Below are 17,132 nucleotides of genomic sequence, written 5' to 3' on the forward strand. Positions count from 1 at the left end.
GTCACAGATATTTGTGTGTTTTCTGTTCTCGGAAACCGTTGCATTGTACACTCACAGGTCACCTGGGACACACGCCAAGTTTCGAGGTCATTCGTTCGGACTTTATCCCCGGGACAGAGACACACACACACACACACACACTCTCCAGTATACTGTCTGTGTGTGTGTGTGTGTGTGTGTGTGTGTGTGTGTGTGTGTGTGTGTGTGTGTGTGTGTGTGTGTGTGTGTGTGTGTGTGTGTGTGTGTGTGTGTGTGTGTGTGTGTGTGTGTGTGTGTGTGTGTGTGTGTGTCAAACCACTCGTTCGGTGTTTACGTCCCAGGTGAGTTTCTAAGTGATGTGGACGCAGAGGAATTTGAAGTCGCTGACCCTCTCCACTGCTGTGCCATCAGTAGAGGGGGTGTGCTCTTTGCCTGGCCTCCTGAGCCCTTTGGTCATGTCGATACAGAGGGCCAGGAGAGGGTCAGCGAGTGCTGAGGGGGGGATTATCACACGCTGGGGGATAACTTCAGCTACAGCGGCCGACGCAGGTCCACTCACTGCCGGTCGGAGCGGTGGTGCTGCGAATTAGGAGTCCCCACTGGTGGGGACTATATGTTGAATGCTGAGCTGCAATCAATAAACAGCATGTTTACCCACATTGGTCTTCGTACACAGAGCAGTGTGAAGTGGTGTGGTTATCATAATATGGATCTGTTTGGCCTAGTGGTGGTGGTCTAGTGGCAGCCCTGCTGTTGATCAGCTCGAGTTTCCCAAAACACTTGCTCCCTGTAAGAGTGAGAGCTACAGGATGTCTGTCAGTGAGCTGATCTTGAAAACCACCGGACTGATCAGTGCCATGTTTCTAATGCACACTGCCAGACTAACATGGAACAAGTTTTGTTCTATACTTTTTGAAATATTTCACTTTGGCACGGATGATGTATGTAACATCATGCCGTCAGAGATATTGAAGCTATAACTGTTTGACTAGCAAGCAGTGTTGATTTCGTGGACTAAAACTATGACGAAAAATGTTCGTCGACTACCTTTTTTCACTGACGAAAACGAAATAAAAACTAAGCTACGATGACTAAGACTGAGACTATTAACTGCTTAAGTGCCACTGGACGTCTAAGACGTCCGTTTTAACATAAGCCCTGAGTGCCACTGGACGTCTAAGACGTCCAGTGGCATGCATTCCGTGGAGAAGAGATCCAGTAGAACTAAAACACAAGTCATTTTATGCTTGGTTGCGCTTGGGTGTTATGCTCTGAAAATAGCAGATCTACAAGCCTGTGAGCTTGTAGATCTGCTACTTTCAGCACGCAACCAAGTGTAAGATCAGCCATTACGACGCCATCAAGTCGACTAAATCAACGGTAGATTTAGTCGACAATAATCTTATGATATTTAGTCGACTAAAACTAGACAGAAAGTAAAACCTTTCAGATGACTATAATATAATATTATAATAGAATAATTTTATTCAAAAGACTATATGACTACATCAAAATGTGCTGTCAAAATCAACACTGCTAGCAAGCGTTAAGCGCAGTCATACCGAAGGCCTGCTGCATCTTCTGCTAGTCTCTCTCAGAGCCATGCAGTCTATAAGAGAGCCATGAAGCACATAAAAGTCCGAAGAATTATTGCCCAGACAAAAACAAAGAAATTGCCTCCATAATGCCAACTCCCAGAGATGGATATTGTAGTCCTAACTCTTTAGACTACAGTCTTTTACCGCAATAAGAGTGAGAAGAAGCTGCATCTAAGTACAAGTGTGTAGCCTAAGTGAAGGCACCACACACACATCATAGGGAATTATATTCATAATGAAGCATGGCCCTGGGCACGACAGCCTCTATTATCGTCTATAGCCATTCTGGTGGGCCTCAGAGCACCTCCCAGTGGGCCACGGAGGTGCTGCCCAAATAGTTTATATACTATGAATTAAAATATATATACACTGGATGTCTTCATTGACACGTTTGTGCATCTGTGTCACTTTTTGGATTTGAGCTAAAAAGCATTATTTTACACTTTGGCTATTCAAAAATAGCAGATATACAAGCTCGTATAGCGCGGCACCGAGTGCCGCGCTACGAGCTTGTTGATCTGCTATTTTTGAAAAATTATGAAAATGTGTGCAAATATTTGAATATATATTGTTTTAAAGCCAACATTTTTAACTAAAATATTTGCTTCTGGGGGTCCCTGGAACAAAATATTTTTTAAATGGGGGTCGGCGGCTTAATAAATATAATGTTGGGGGTCCTTGACATGAAAAAGTTTGAGAACCACTGATATAGAAACATACGTTTTTTTCAGAATACTGTTGGGATTTAGAAGACATTTGTAGAATCGGCTTCAGGTCTTAATGGGTTAACAAGCACAAATATGTGCCAATAAGTATATTATTAACAAGTTCACAACAGTGATTTGGGGGTCTGTCACACCGATTTGCCCAGTGCTGGTCAGCAGACTGTGGGCCCGCTTCCCAATGCACTGGAAACACTCAGAAAACAGCAGAAATTCAGACTCTATGGACAAACCTCATCAGAAAAAAAGCACTGAGCCTGATCATAAGCCTTGGAAAAGCTCAATAAAGCCCCTTTATTTAAGTATTATATTTATTCCGGTACCATCTTGACCCATACCCACCCAGGTGGGCCTCTCGGGTTACAGAAGGTTGAGAACCCCTGTTCTATTCCACAATGAGGATGGGAATCCATGCTAAACGCAAAGTCAATATCTCTCTCAGTACGGTGCCGTAATGCTAACTGCAGTGTTGATTTTGACAGCAGATTCTGAGCTTGTAGATCGGCTATTTTCAGAGCGCAACACCCGAGCGCAACCAAACATAAATGGACTTGTCTTAGTTCTACTGGTTCTCTTCTCCACTAGTCACTCCCTAAGGTTTTAGTATAGTTTTTATATGTTGACAAAATTGTCAATATATTTAGTCATAGTAGTTTTTATCTAGTTTTCGTCAGTGAAAAAAGGTAGTCGACGGACATTTTTCGTCATAGTTTTAGTCTACAAAATCAACACTGGCTAACTGTCTCCGGTCTCTACTGCTAGCAAGTCATGTTGTCAGCTAAGCTCCTGGGTAATGGCAGCCATAGCAGGGCAGACCCTCAAACGCCACTTCATCAATCACTGTGGTGCCACATACAGTACGTGAGTCACATGCTGACCATTCCAATGAAAGCCACCCCAAACGCCATCTCAAATCCACTGTGGGAATCGTGTAAATACTATGTTCACCACTGTGGGATGTTGACAGCCTAATAATTTACAAAATGAACTCATGTGGTGAATGGAGGGATTCTAGGTTATTATGAATTGACATTGTCAGACAAAATGCTTATTTCAGTAATACAGGCTGGGATATGGAAATGAATATGCTCTAGTTGTGGCACGTAAAATTGAATATTATGTAAATGTGTAAACTTGTGACACTTGTGTGTTTTGGGTTTGTTCTTTCTGCGTTAACCTACACCGTGTAAAATAACCTTCACTTTGTGAGCTTGTGGATTGGCTATGTTTCCTACATTTTTGCTACACTCTTGTACAACAAAGTAGGGCATTAATTTACAAAGAAAAACATAAGAGAGATGAAATATGGAGATATGAGGTTGCTGTCCGACAGCGATGACTTTCACTTTAACCCTTTGAGACCGGGAACGCATCTGTGTAACCACTTTAACCATTATTTTATACTTTGGCAATTCAAAAATAGCAGATATACAAGCTCATAGCGCGGCACCGAGTGCCGCGCTATGAGCTTGTAGATCTGCTATTTTTGAAAAATCTAGAAAATGTGTGCAAATCTTTGAATATATATATTTCAACGCTAACATTTTTAACTCAAATCTTTGCTTATAGGGGTCCCTGGAACAAAATATTTTGAGATGGGGGTCCGCGGCCAAATACATATCATTTTGGGGGTCCTTGACATTTTTTTTCAAAAAACTGTTGTGATTTAGAAGACATTTGTATGTTCGCTTTGAAAAAAATATATATTCAAAGATTTGCACACATTTTTATGATTTAAAAAAAAATAGCAGATCTACAAGCTCATAGCGCGGCACTTGGTGAGCTAAGAGCTTTGAGCTATGAGCTTGTAGATCTGCTATTTTTGAATAGCCCAAAGAAATCTAAAAATGACACAAGATGCGTTCCCGTTCTTAATGGATTAAGCAGGAACAAGGGGGACTCGGTGGGACGACAGCGGTATGAAGTATGATCGTTATAACAGGGATAATGTTATTCATCTGCTGGAGATAACAGCGTGACAGCGTGCTGGCCTTGCCTCGTTTGAAACCCCATAATTCCAAGTCTCCTATGAATGCATGCAAAAGAGGCTGAACAAGTCATTTGCAAACAGCTGTTTAGAGATGCCGTACGTTCATTTTGTACCTGGTCTCTCCTCCCTGTGCGCACTGCGAGAGGATTGATTTGAATCACCTTATGTGGACAGCTAATTTTAATAAATTTTTAGTCATAGTCTATTGAATAAAATTCCATTTAGTTTTAGTCATATTTTAGTCATCTCAAATGTTTTACTTTTAGTCCAGTTTTAGTCGACTAAATATCATAAGATTATAGTCGACTAAAATGTATTTTGGCGGTGCCTTGATGGCGTCGTTAATGGCTGATTTCACACTTGGTTGCATGCTGAAAATAGCAGATCTACAAGCTCACAACGCGTCGCAGCGTGACACGTTGTGAGCTTGTAGATCTGCTATTTTCAGAGCGCAACACCCACGCGCAACCAAACATAAAAATGTGTCTAGTTTTTATTTTTTGACAAAATTGTCAATATATTTAGTCTCAGTTTTAGTCATCGTAGTTTAGTTTTTATTCAGTTTTCGTCAGTGAAAAAAGGTAGCATTTTTCGTCATAGTTTTTGTCGACGAAATCAACACTGCAGCTCTGATAAAACACAAACCTTTTTAATAGAGCAAACCAAAAAATATAAAACATAATTAACATAAACTCATATTGAATCCCTTTGCTCAAACACAAACATGTTGTGTGGACTGCTATGCAGAACAGAAACACTATATGAAGATTTTGACATCAAACCATGTGAAAATCACGTAAAAAAATGATTTAAATAAATAAATTAATAACGAAATGGAAAAAGAAAGAAAACTACCTTTAAGAAAGAAAGAACAAACCAACGAACGAAAGAAAGAGAAAGAAAGAAAGAAAGAAAGAAAGAAAACTACTTTGAAGAAAGAAAGAAACTATTTGATTCCCCACTGGGGTCTCTGTTCAGCATATATACAATGTTTTTTGACATTTCTTCAAGGACTAAGACAGCCTGGATCCAAATCCCTGGGAATTTGACTAACCATGAAACGTCTGTTATCGGGCCTGTGTGAGGAGTCCACACTGCCTATAGGATATACGTGTTTCATTTCTCTGCTCTCTCCTCTCGCTCTGGGAGACAAGTGGAAGAAGGTAGAAGCATACAGTGTGTGTGTGTGTGTGTGTGTGTGTGTGTGTGTGTGTGTGTGTGTGTGTGTGTGTGTGTGTGTGTGTGTGTGTGTGTGTGTGTGTGTGTGTGTGTGTGTGTGTGTGTGTGTGTGTGTGTGTGTACTCAAATTCTTTACTTAAGTAAAAGTATCAATACTGCAACATAGAAATACTTACAAGTAAAAGTCCAGAATTCTACTAAATTTACTTGAGTAAAAGTACCAAAGTATTGGCATCAAAATGTACTTAAAATACCAAAAGTAAAAGTACTCAAATGTTTGAAAATAGCAGATCTACAAGCCTACAACGCGTCGCTATGCGACACGTTGTGAGCTTGTAGATCGGCTATTTTCAAATAGCCTAGGTATAAAATAGGGCTAAAGTGGTTAATGTAGGTTTTATAATGTAATAATTTATATCTGCAAAGTAACTACTGTAGTAACTAAAGTTTTCAAATAATTTTAGTGGAGTAAAAGTACAATAGTTGCCTCTGAGATGTAGTTGAGCAGAAGTAAAAGTATTGCAAATTGGAAATACCCCAGTAGGTAAAAGCACCTCAAAATTGTACTTAAGTACAGTACTTGAGTAAATGTACTTAGTTACTTTCCACTACTGGTGTATGTGTGCGTGCGTGGGTGGGTGCGTGCGTGCGTGCAAGAGACAGTAAATTATGAGGCCAGCGAGGATTAAAATGACAAGGTTTAATGAAGCGATTATGCCAACTGGAGGACATTTAAGATATGTGTAAGAAATACTTTGAGTCGACTTCACCGGCTGCTGTACGTCGCCAAAGATAGAATATTAATGAAATTAGGCCCATATTTTCAATTTCACACAGTCATTTCTGTAATTGGATTGTGAGACCTCTGTGTAAATCTGTCCGTAATGTGCTGCAGTCACAGTGCCCTGGGAGCGTGAACGCGGCCCTTTTTTCCCTTCGTTGTCAGTACATTTCAAGTCACAATAGATTGTGCAGAATTAGCCGAGAAGCAGCGCATGAGAGCGGCTTTGAGATACGCTCTCTGGCAGTGGTGGAAAGTAACTAAGTACATTTTACTTAAGTACTGTACTTAAGTACAATTTTGAGGTGTTTGCACTTTACTTGAGTATTTCCAATTTCCAATACTTTTACTTCTACTCCACTACATCTCAGAGGCAAATATTGTACTTTTACTCCACTACAATTATTTGAAAACTTTAGTTATAGTTACTTTTCAGATATAAGTTATACATTATAAAACATACATTAACCACTTTAGCCCTATTTTATACCTAGGCTATTTGAAAATAGCCGATCTACAAGCTCACAACGTGTCGCATCGCGACATGTTGTTAGCTTGTAGATCTGCTATTTTCAAATATTTTAGTACTTTTCATTTAGTTACTTTAAGTACATTTTGATGCCAATACTTTTGTTCTTTTACTGAAGTATTTTTTTCATTCTGGACTTTTACTTGTAACAGAGTATTCCTATATTGCAGTATTGGTACTTTTACTTAAGTAAACAATTTCAGTACTTTTTCCACCACTGTTCTCTGGTTTTCAGCGCCTACTGTACTGTATGTACTTCAGTCAGTCTCTGGTCGAGATGAAAGCCATTCATTGCAATGATAATGCATTGTATTGGGCGGTGTGGCACTGAGATCACAAAGCCCCTGAAGCAGAGCCTAAAGATACACAGTTATTACATGGACATGATGGTAGATGTACCATGATGGTACAAACCCCTCGTATAGGGACAGAACCTAAACATACACAGAAATGAAAAGAACATGATATAGCCAGTGGTGGAAAAAGTACTCAGATTTTATACTTAAGTAAAAGTATCGATACTGCGATGTAGAAATACTCTGTTACAAGTAAAAGTCCAGAATAAAACATTTACTTGAGTAAAAGTACAAAAGTATTGGTATCAAAATGTACTTAAAGTACCAAAAGTAGAAAGTACTCATTATGCAGAATGTCCCATTTCAGTTTTTTTTTAAATAGCCGATCTACATAGCCGATCTACAGTACATAGCCGATCTACATAGCCGATCTACAAGCCGATCTACAAGCTCACAATGCGTCGCGATGCGACGCATTGTGAGCTTGTAGATCTGCTATTTTCAAATGGTCGAAATATATAGGGCTGAAGTGGTTAATGTATGTTTTGTAATTATAATCGTAATCTATGAAGTAACTAGTAACTAAAGTTTTCAAATAAATGTAGTGGAGTAAAAGCACAATATTTGCCTTTGAGATGTAGTGGAGTAGAAGTAAAAGTACTGGAAATTGGAAATACTCAAGTAAAGTACAAATACCTCAAAATTGTACATAGTAGCCTACTTAAGTAAATGTACTTAGTTATTTTCCACCACTGGATATAACACATGTGAGCCTGCATTGAATGACATAGTGAAACCCAGAGGTCGAAGATTTGCTCCGATTTGTTACTTACTGTAAGGAAAAGCAACTATACTGCACAACACGACAACTTTACTTGAGTGAAAGTACAAAAGTATCAAAAATATCCTTACCAAAGTAAAAATGCAAAGATAATAAAATGCAGCTCAATTGGCAATGTATGTTTTATAACGATAATCTAAATCTGCAAGGCACACCTGGACTTGTCACCAGCATGGACTTGTCACCAGCATGGACTTGTCTCTCTGCACACCAGTGTTTTGTCTGTTTCTTTTTTTTGTCCTTCATAATTTTGAGGGCTAAATTGTTTCAATATTGAGGTCTCTCTGTTCAGCTGGCTGCCACTGCACAGCAAAATCCTCAGTGTTATATCAGCCATTTGTAGCTCCACGCGTACAGCACACACGTGACCAAGTGGACGTTACAGTACATCTGTACACTCGGAGTTAAATGAACACTGACGGACTGTAGCTTACTGTGCATGTGGCCATGCAGTGACTTGTCTCTGCAGAATATCAGCCTATACGCAGCCTCGCACGGATACAATGGCCAGTTAAATAGCCTGTCACACAAAGGCCACCCAACACCTCCATTTGGGGACCTGGAGCCACTAATGCATCATTACAAACAATAGGCACCCCTGGGGCAGATATTTGCTACACAGTAAAAAATCCTCAGTGTTAATTTAACTCAGATAGTGTACAAAATGTCCTGGTTCCGTTTAGTCTCTGAGTTACAAATTTATCAAATAACAGTGATATTTTACTGTGTAGGCTCAGTGCCTGACCGAGTCAGTCCTTAGCAAGTTGATATGCAAGCTCACACGCAAACACATGCAAAAGCAAGCATGGAAAAATACATTTTCAGGTGGGATGCCAATTTTGCCCAATCAGGAGAGAGACACCCTGATTTATCAGCTTCAATTGTATAGTGTTCCAGTTCCAATTTAGTGTGCTCATTTTTTTTGTTTCATCACTTTCCACCAATGTCACTTGTTTGTCCTCTATTCTGTTTGAGTTCTCTCTCCTGACTGGATAAAATTGGCATCCTGACCTGAAAATTTATTTTCTGATTACAAAAGAGCTGGAAGAGAGACATGGAGACTCCTGTTGCTGAACAAACACTCTATAGCAACAAACGAGTACTATCAGGATATAGAGATAGTTAACACTTATTTTAACAAGCAAAACATATATCACTTACAGCACCGTTTAAGTAAACAATCTTAGTACTTCTTCCACGACTGCACAAATATCATACATGAGCATGTATGTGCGCAAAAACATGCCTTCTACATCTCTGTTAACCCTTGAAGACCGGGAAAGCATCATCTGTGTCATTTTAAGATTTATTTTCATTTTTTATTTGGCTATTCAAAAATAGCAGATCTACAAGCTCATAGCGCGACACCGAGTGCCGCGCTACGAGCTTCTAGATCTGCTATTTTTTGAAAATAAAATCGTGAAAATGAGTGCAAATATTTGAATATATATATTTTTAAAGCCAACATTTTTAACTAAAATCTTTGTTTCTGGGGTTCCCTGGAACAAAATATTTTGAGATGGGGATCCGCGGCCAAATACATATCATTTTGGGGGTTCTTGAAAACCACTGATATAGAAACATACGTTTTTCAAAACAACTGTAGGATTTAGAGGACATTTGTAGAATCCCCAGAAGCAAAGATTTGTTTTAAATTTTTGCTTTAAAAAAAATACATATAATAATACATATATATATATATTCAAAGATTTGCCCAAATTGTCAAGATTTTTTTTTTTTATTGCAGATCTACAAGCTTGTGCCGCGCTACAAGCTTGTAGATCTGCCATTTTTTTAATAGCCCAAAGAAATCTAAAGATGACACAGATGCGTTCCCGGTCTTCATGGGTTAATGATAGCACTTTTTTAACTGTTCAGCTCCTATGATTCAATTATATTTGTGGCTGATTTTATCTGTGATTTTATCTGTGATCCCCCCCCCCCCTTTACCATTCTCAACTTGGCACGGTCTCAAAGAGTGGTAGACCTCCCAGAAATAAAGAAAGCTCATGGGAAATTAATGCTTTCAAGGCCTGACTGAGCATAGTCGCTGAGAATGAAGGGAGAGAAGGGGGGGGGGGAACACCGGAGAAATCAGAATGAGTTACACACATACAGGCACTCACATAAGTTAACACAAACACACACACACACGCACACACACACATACACGCACCCACACACACACACACACACACACAGACACACGCACTCGCGCACGCATAAACAAACAAACATCCCAAACGCGACAAACAGCCCCTCATGTCGACACAAATACACACTTATTTTGCTACGAGATAGAACGCATCAAAGAGAGGCTGTATCACAGCGATTGTGATATCAGCAACGCTGAACGGAGCATATTAAATTAATAATTGAGCTGTTTTAATAATCAGTGAGTAACTGGCAGCAAGAAAATGTAAAGTTCGCGGACACTAATGGGGAAGCAGCAGTCATAATAATGCGTTTCACAGCAAATGTTTTGAAGTGGTAATTAGTCTTGACTCTTGAACGAGTTGCCTTGTCTGCATTCTGAATGTGTACGCAACAGCTTGAATGGGGCTTACCCAATGAATATGTAACAGGGCAAAACAAGACAAAAAAGTTTTTGGTTTTGTGAATGTCTGTCACCCGGCCACCGTCTATCCCTCCATCTAGCCATTTCACCCATTTTCAACCGTATGTCTTCGTATAATTGGGCCTCGTTAATGCTCGTTATAAGATGGCACCATTTCTGTCTATAGAGCATCGCAGTTCCCGCCCCTTCCGGGTTCCACCGCAAAATACTCAATGCATTTTTCCCATTGACATTTCCAAAAATATTTATATCAATTAATTTAAGCCTAGAATCAAGCCATCCAGGGTCCTGGTGAATCATCACCATAAAACGTTTGATTCTGTGATTTGTTTTTTTTTAAACGGCAAAACAAAGGGTATTTATTAAATATAGTATATCATATAATTAAATATAAAAATAAAAAATAAAAGAAAAAAACGTTTTATGGTCATGATTCACCAGGACCCTGGATGGCTTGATTCTAGGCTTAAATTAATTGATATAAATATTTTTGGAAATGTCAATGGGAAAAATGCATTGAGTTTTTCCTTCCGGCACCAGGAAAAACCAGGAAGTGGGCGGGAACTGCGATGCTCTATACTCGCCCTGTGTCACGGAGGAGAGCGGTGGACAGTAGCCTACAGGAACCTGTGTGTGGGCATTCCAAGCTAATGGAAACTTTGGCCTGGACTGTAGTGGACTGTTAGATTGGATAAAATTCGTATCCCGACCTGAAAATGCATTTTCCGTTTACTGAAGAGCCGAACACTTATTTTAACCCATTAAAACCGGGAAAGCATCTGTGTTATTTTAGATTTTAGCTATATATATATATATATATATATATATATATATATATATATATATATATATATATATATATATATATATATATTTATATAGCACATTGGTTGGCTATTAAAAAATAGCAGATCTACAAGCTCATAGCGCGTCACTTCGTGCCGCGCTATGAGCTTGTAGATCTGCTATTTCTGAAAAATCTTGAAAATGTGTACAAATCTTTGAATATATATATTTTTTAAAGCGAACATTTTGAACTCAAATCTATGCTTCTGGGGGTCCCTGGAACGAAATATTTTGAGATGGCGGTCCGCAGCTAAATTCATATCATTTTGGGTGGTCCTTGACATGAAAAAGGTTTGAGCACCACTGATATATAGCAACATAACGTTTTTCAGAAAAATACATTTTTAGAATCGGCCACAGGTCTTAACACATTTACCGCCAATCCCGAGATATCTCGGGATATCAAATCCACCCGTTAACCGCCTAACCCGAGATATCTCGGGATAGGGTCTTTTTTTGTGGTTTAATAAACGATCGCGTTGTTCTCTGTACCATCCTTAATCATTTTCTCTTCCCATTCGCTTTCCGCTCATCCTACGTGAAAATATCCGTAAACCGTTTCCTGTTTCCGGTTTTATCTTGAGTTAACTGGTTTTGCCCTGGTTTTGGCCAGACATCATAGTTTTCACACGGTATAAAAAAAGAACGGAAATATCCGGTTATATTTTCTTTTCTCTGGACGACGAACAGTTATCCCCTTTGTGTCAGTTATCCCCTTTGTGTGTGGGGGGGGGGGGGTAGGGAATACGAGCATTATCGCCGGATATGGTGCCTGCAGGCTCGTTGCGCTGGTGAAAACTACCTCACACAGCTCGGCTCTGAAAACTTAACCCTTTAAGGGTTGGTGGATGGATCGTGTGCGTGTTTATACAGCCGGATGATGGATTATAATGGATATAACATTTCTTTGACCGGTTGAAAAGGTTATATAAAACACAAATCGCTGGCACTGGGTGAGTATATTATGAATAAACTCTGGGCAATGAATGTGTTAATGGGTTAACACATTGACCGCCAGAGGTTAATCTCATAATGTACTCACCAGTGCCAACGTTTTATTGTTGTTTTTTGTTTTTTTCACGTCGCCATAGATCTTGTTAAAATCCTTAAGATTGAGCTGTGCACTGTTTGTAAACATCGCGGACATCTCCCTGCGTCTACCAGTCCAAACCACGTGTCAAACGGAGCCGCCATGTTTGAGTTCTGATCGTTTATGTTAACATGGGAAATGCGAGGATGAAAAACTACATGTTTACAGGGGCTTTTACAGGGGTTTGTGTGTACGACTTAGAATGGAGACAGACGGGAAACAAAAAACGTGATCGCACTTCCGGTCGACATCGGGTGGTGTTACACTGAAAATGGTCCCCCTAGAAAATTAAAAAAAAAAAAAATTCGAAAAAAAGGAAAAAGCACCACAGCCCGTAGGCTACGGGATCGGCGCTTAACCGTTGGATTTAACGGCCCGTAGAACTACGGGCCCGGCGGTAAATGTGTTAATAATAAAAAATCTCTCTCCGTTCTTCCCCTGATTCATCCAGATCATGCTGCTCACCGACCCGGAGATAGAGAGCAGTCTCCTGATCAGCTCGGACGAGGGGGCCACCTACCAGAAGTACCGCCTGAGCTTCTACATCCTGAGCCTGCTGTTCCACCCAGAGCAGGAGGACTGGATCCTGGCCTACAGCCACGACCAGAAGGTGAGAGTTTGGTGTGTGTGTGTGTGTGTGTGTGTGTGTGTGTGTGTGTGTGTGTGTGTGTGTGTGTGTGTGTGTGTGTGTGTGTGTGTGTGTGTGTGTGTGTGTGTGTGTGTGTGTGTGTGTGTGTGTGTGTGTGTGTGTGTGTGTGTGTGTGTGTGTGTGTGTGTGTGTGTGTGTGTGTGGGGGCTGAACAACTGAGTCTTGCAAAGAGAGCAGAGTCCCCAGGAGTGCGTTGGATCGATCTGAGAGGCTTTCATGCAAATGCTCTCATTACAATTCATCGGTGAAATGGCATTTGCGTTCTTGGCATTGTCTTCAATGTGAGCGAGCTGCTCAGAGCATTCTTTTGATCGGGAGGGAAGGAGCGGGCACACAAATTGGTGTGTAACTCCGTGTGCCAGTCAGCCTTATACGGCTTTAAATACTTTTTGTTTTTGTTGTAATCTTTTTTTGGGGGGCTTTTTCTGAGCCTTTATTTTGACAGATACAGTGTAGGGACACAGGACCCACTGTGAGAGAGAGAGAGAACAGGGCAGTGACATGCAGAAAATGGTCTGGCTGGCCGGGAATCAAATCGGGGACTTCACTGTCAGGCAGTAAGCTCCATCAATGGAACAATCAAAGCAATTGCTCCACTACTAAAACAAGACCAGGAGACCTGGTTCTGCCAGACCCAGAATGAAGCTGATGAGCTGATGAGCTTTACTTAATTACATACTTGTGACATAATAATGATGTCATGAATAGTTCGTGACGAAAGGGGACGAAAGGGGGACAGATTTTTTTTTGGCTGGGGCCGGAGGACAAAGTGTCAGACTTTTTTTTGGCTAGGGCCGGAGGACAAAGTGACCATGCCCATGTATGGACGAAACGGGTACAAAGCCTCATGTAATCCCGACCCCTTGGGTCTGGCAAATATAGATGAGTGGAACGATTTCAATACGACGGCAAGTTCAAGGATCGAGTTCAAGTTCTTGGGACGGAGTAGCAGCGCGGAACGCAGAGAGTAGCCAAAGTGAACAGAATAGAACAGCCCCAGCGTGCGCTACGGTGCGTCCCTCGTTCCACGCAGGCTTTGGTGTGGTGTGTAAAAAGATATTTATTTATTTATTTGTATTCAATTTCGGTGGCAATTATCCCATTGATACCTGGAACGCATCTGTGTCACTTTAGATTTCTTTAGGCTATTCAAAAATAGCAGATATACAAGCTCATAGCGCGGCACCGAGTGCCACGCTACGAGCTTGTAGATCTGCTATTTTTGAAAAATCGAGGAAAAAAAAAAAGGTTTTTTTTTTCAATTTTTTTTTAGGATTTAGAAGACATTTCTAGAATCTTCTCAGGTCTTAATGGGTTATGGACACTCTATCAGGACCTTTAACCCCCCCCGCTCCAAATTTGGGCAAGGTTTCAGCCCTATCAGAGGCCCATTGACTTCCAATATTAAATGAAAGTTCAATATTTCAAAAAGTGTAAAACGTGGAACCCCCCCCCCCCCCAAAGGTGCCTCCTGGCAGTGTGCATATAAGGCATTTTGGCGCTGACCGGTCCAGCGGTTTTGCAAGATTAGCTCCAGGCACACAGTCAGACACACACAGACGGCTTATAGACAGCTAACAGTAGATTCCTGCAGAGCCACACGGCATAAAAAGATGATTGAGTGTGTCGTCCATAAAGGCTCTTTTCGTATTTCACGGGGTTCTGGACTTGTTTCCATTTGCTCTACGGCTCGGTTTCAGATTAAGGTTTCTCAGAAGCTAATTTGGGCCTTTTCTTAGGAGGTGGCACTAAGCCTCGAGTTCTGGTGACCGACCGGTCAACAAAGTATAGACAGTAGGATTAAAGTATGAGTGTATCATACCGTCACCTTGCTAAACTAATGGCCTAAGTCATTTTTTGACTCCTCATGACACTGGCCACCTCTGGTAAAATCGCCCATCTCCGAATTGAAAAGGATCATGCTGTTCCCTCCCATTTTGGTATAATGTCCTAACTCCCTAGTGTGACTTAGGCCAAAATAAGCCTTTTTTTCCCGCCTACGTCACATGGTTTTGTGACTTAGGCGGAAAAAAAAGGAAAAAAAAATATTTACTGATTTAGCCCATACATTTTTTTTATTTTTTTTTACAAGTCAGATTTAATCCTATTTAAACCTATTTAAATCTCTTATGTTACATAACTGACAGACAACGTTATTTCTATTTAAATAGTCATAATTTGTTATAATCATTTTGGGTGAAATGATTAAGAAATATCATATAGTTTTGTTTTGGATCAGTTTTTTATGTTTCCTGAAAAAATTACATTAATTTAGCAAGGCGACGATACATGAAATAATGATACGTGTGGTAAGGACACCCCAGGACAAATATTATTGTGTTCTGGTTTTCCGGTATATGATATGATACTGTATGATATCATCATAATCAGTAATGGGAAGTAAAAGCTGCTGAAAGATTTGTTTTGATACTTGGAAAGTACATACTGTACAGGGCCAATATGGTACTATAGTCAGTGGTGTACTGCACTGAAGTACAGTTTTGAGGTATTTGTAGGCCTACTTTACTGGAGTCCAATACTTTTACTGTACATCTACTCCACTACATCTCAGAGGCAAATATTGTACTTTTACTTCACTACAATTATTTGACAACTTTAGTTACTAGTTACTTTTCAGATGTAAATTATGATATCAATTTATACATGGGCTATTTGAAAATAGCCGATCTGCAAGCTCACAACGCTATTTTCAAACATTCTAGTTTATAATCAAAATATACTTAAAGTACCAAAAGTAAAAGTACTAGAATCTAGTACTTTTACTTTTGGTACTTTAAGTATATTTTGATGCCAATACTTTTGTACTTTTACTCAAGTAGTATTTGGAACACAGGCCTTTTACTTGTAACAGAGTATGTCTACATGTACATCGTGGTATTGCTACTTTTACTCAAGTAAAATATCTGACTATAGTGCTACTTTATATAGACCTTTTCACACTTTAGTTACTGTATGTGTGCAGGTGTTGTCCATGCTGGTACACAGTGACACCTTAATGAAATATACCAGGAATTAATGTTATTATTACCTTAACCACCGGGGTCCCGCAGGGGTTCATACTTGGTCCCCTCCTTTTTTTCCCTGTACACCAAATCTCTTTGCCGGAAATGGCCGATCTACAAGCGTTTGTAGAGCTACTGTTCATGGGGTTCATGTGATTAAACCAGAGACTGTAAAAAAGAATGGACAAAGCGACGCCATTGGTTTCTACAGACCGTAAATTAAGCCGATTGTTCAGGAATTTCAAATCCGCCATCTTTCTATATCGTGTCATATCCTGCAGAATGCCACCAGACCAGTATTGGTTGGGTAGCTTGTCAATCAAGAGCGGGGGGCGGGGGATGAATGCTATTGGTTTTGTAGCTTGTCAATCAAATCATCCCGCCCCTCCTAGAGCATAGCCTAGTCAATTTTTAAATAAATGGGACCATAGTTTACCAAAACGCATATATCATGATGATTGAAAGGAGACTCTAAACTAGCGACTGGAAGCATATAGTATTTATGACGAAACTAGCGAAACTACAGGCCATTCATATGAACTGTCACTTAAACTCTCTTCCTTATTCGAGTCCATTTCAAAGCAGGAGGCTGGGCCCTTGGATTAAACTGCATTCACCCTTTACTGTATGACACGCCAAAATGGCTGCTGTGAAAAGGGTCCATTGTGCACGAGATGGACCAGCACCACTAACATAAATCCTCTAAACTTCCCTCCCAGTACCTGAAATAAATAAAGTACAGCACTGTATATCATCATTAGATCCTATTCCACTCTCAGATGCCTTTATCTTCCACGCTATCTGTGCCAAGCCCCGGACGCCACCAGGGGCTCAGCACCACCATCCCCTATGGTACCTCTATGCCGTAACCACCTGGATTCAATCCCGGCTCTCCCGTGTGGGGAAGGAGACATCTGGAGAATCCCTAATGGAGATATCAGGCCTCTGTGTCCACTGCCAGTGCAAGCTTTCATTTCATGGTCTTGTCATATTGTATCGCTAATAGTGCTGAGCTCTTACTATACCACCTC

The 17,132-nt window shown here is 40.3% G+C and overlaps 1 protein-coding gene across 1 annotated transcript in view; it reads left to right on the plus strand.

The window, feature by feature from the left end:
* sorcs1 (sortilin-related VPS10 domain containing receptor 1) overlaps positions 1 to 17,132 on the plus strand; it is a gene marked incomplete at its 5' end in the record, with an annotated part of 274,435 nt that overhangs the window by 152,645 nt on the left and 104,658 nt on the right. The window contains one exon of the mRNA XM_080441450.1: positions 12,881 to 13,039. Within this exon, the coding sequence (XP_080297576.1) occupies positions 12,881 to 13,039 (159 nt within the window). The remainder of the gene's footprint in view (positions 1 to 12,880; positions 13,040 to 17,132) is intronic.

The sequence above is a fragment of the Gymnoscopelus braueri genome (genome assembly GCF_963280865.1).
Source record: "Gymnoscopelus braueri genome assembly, chromosome: 2".
Lineage (NCBI taxonomy): Eukaryota > Metazoa > Chordata > Actinopteri > Myctophiformes > Myctophidae > Gymnoscopelus > Gymnoscopelus braueri.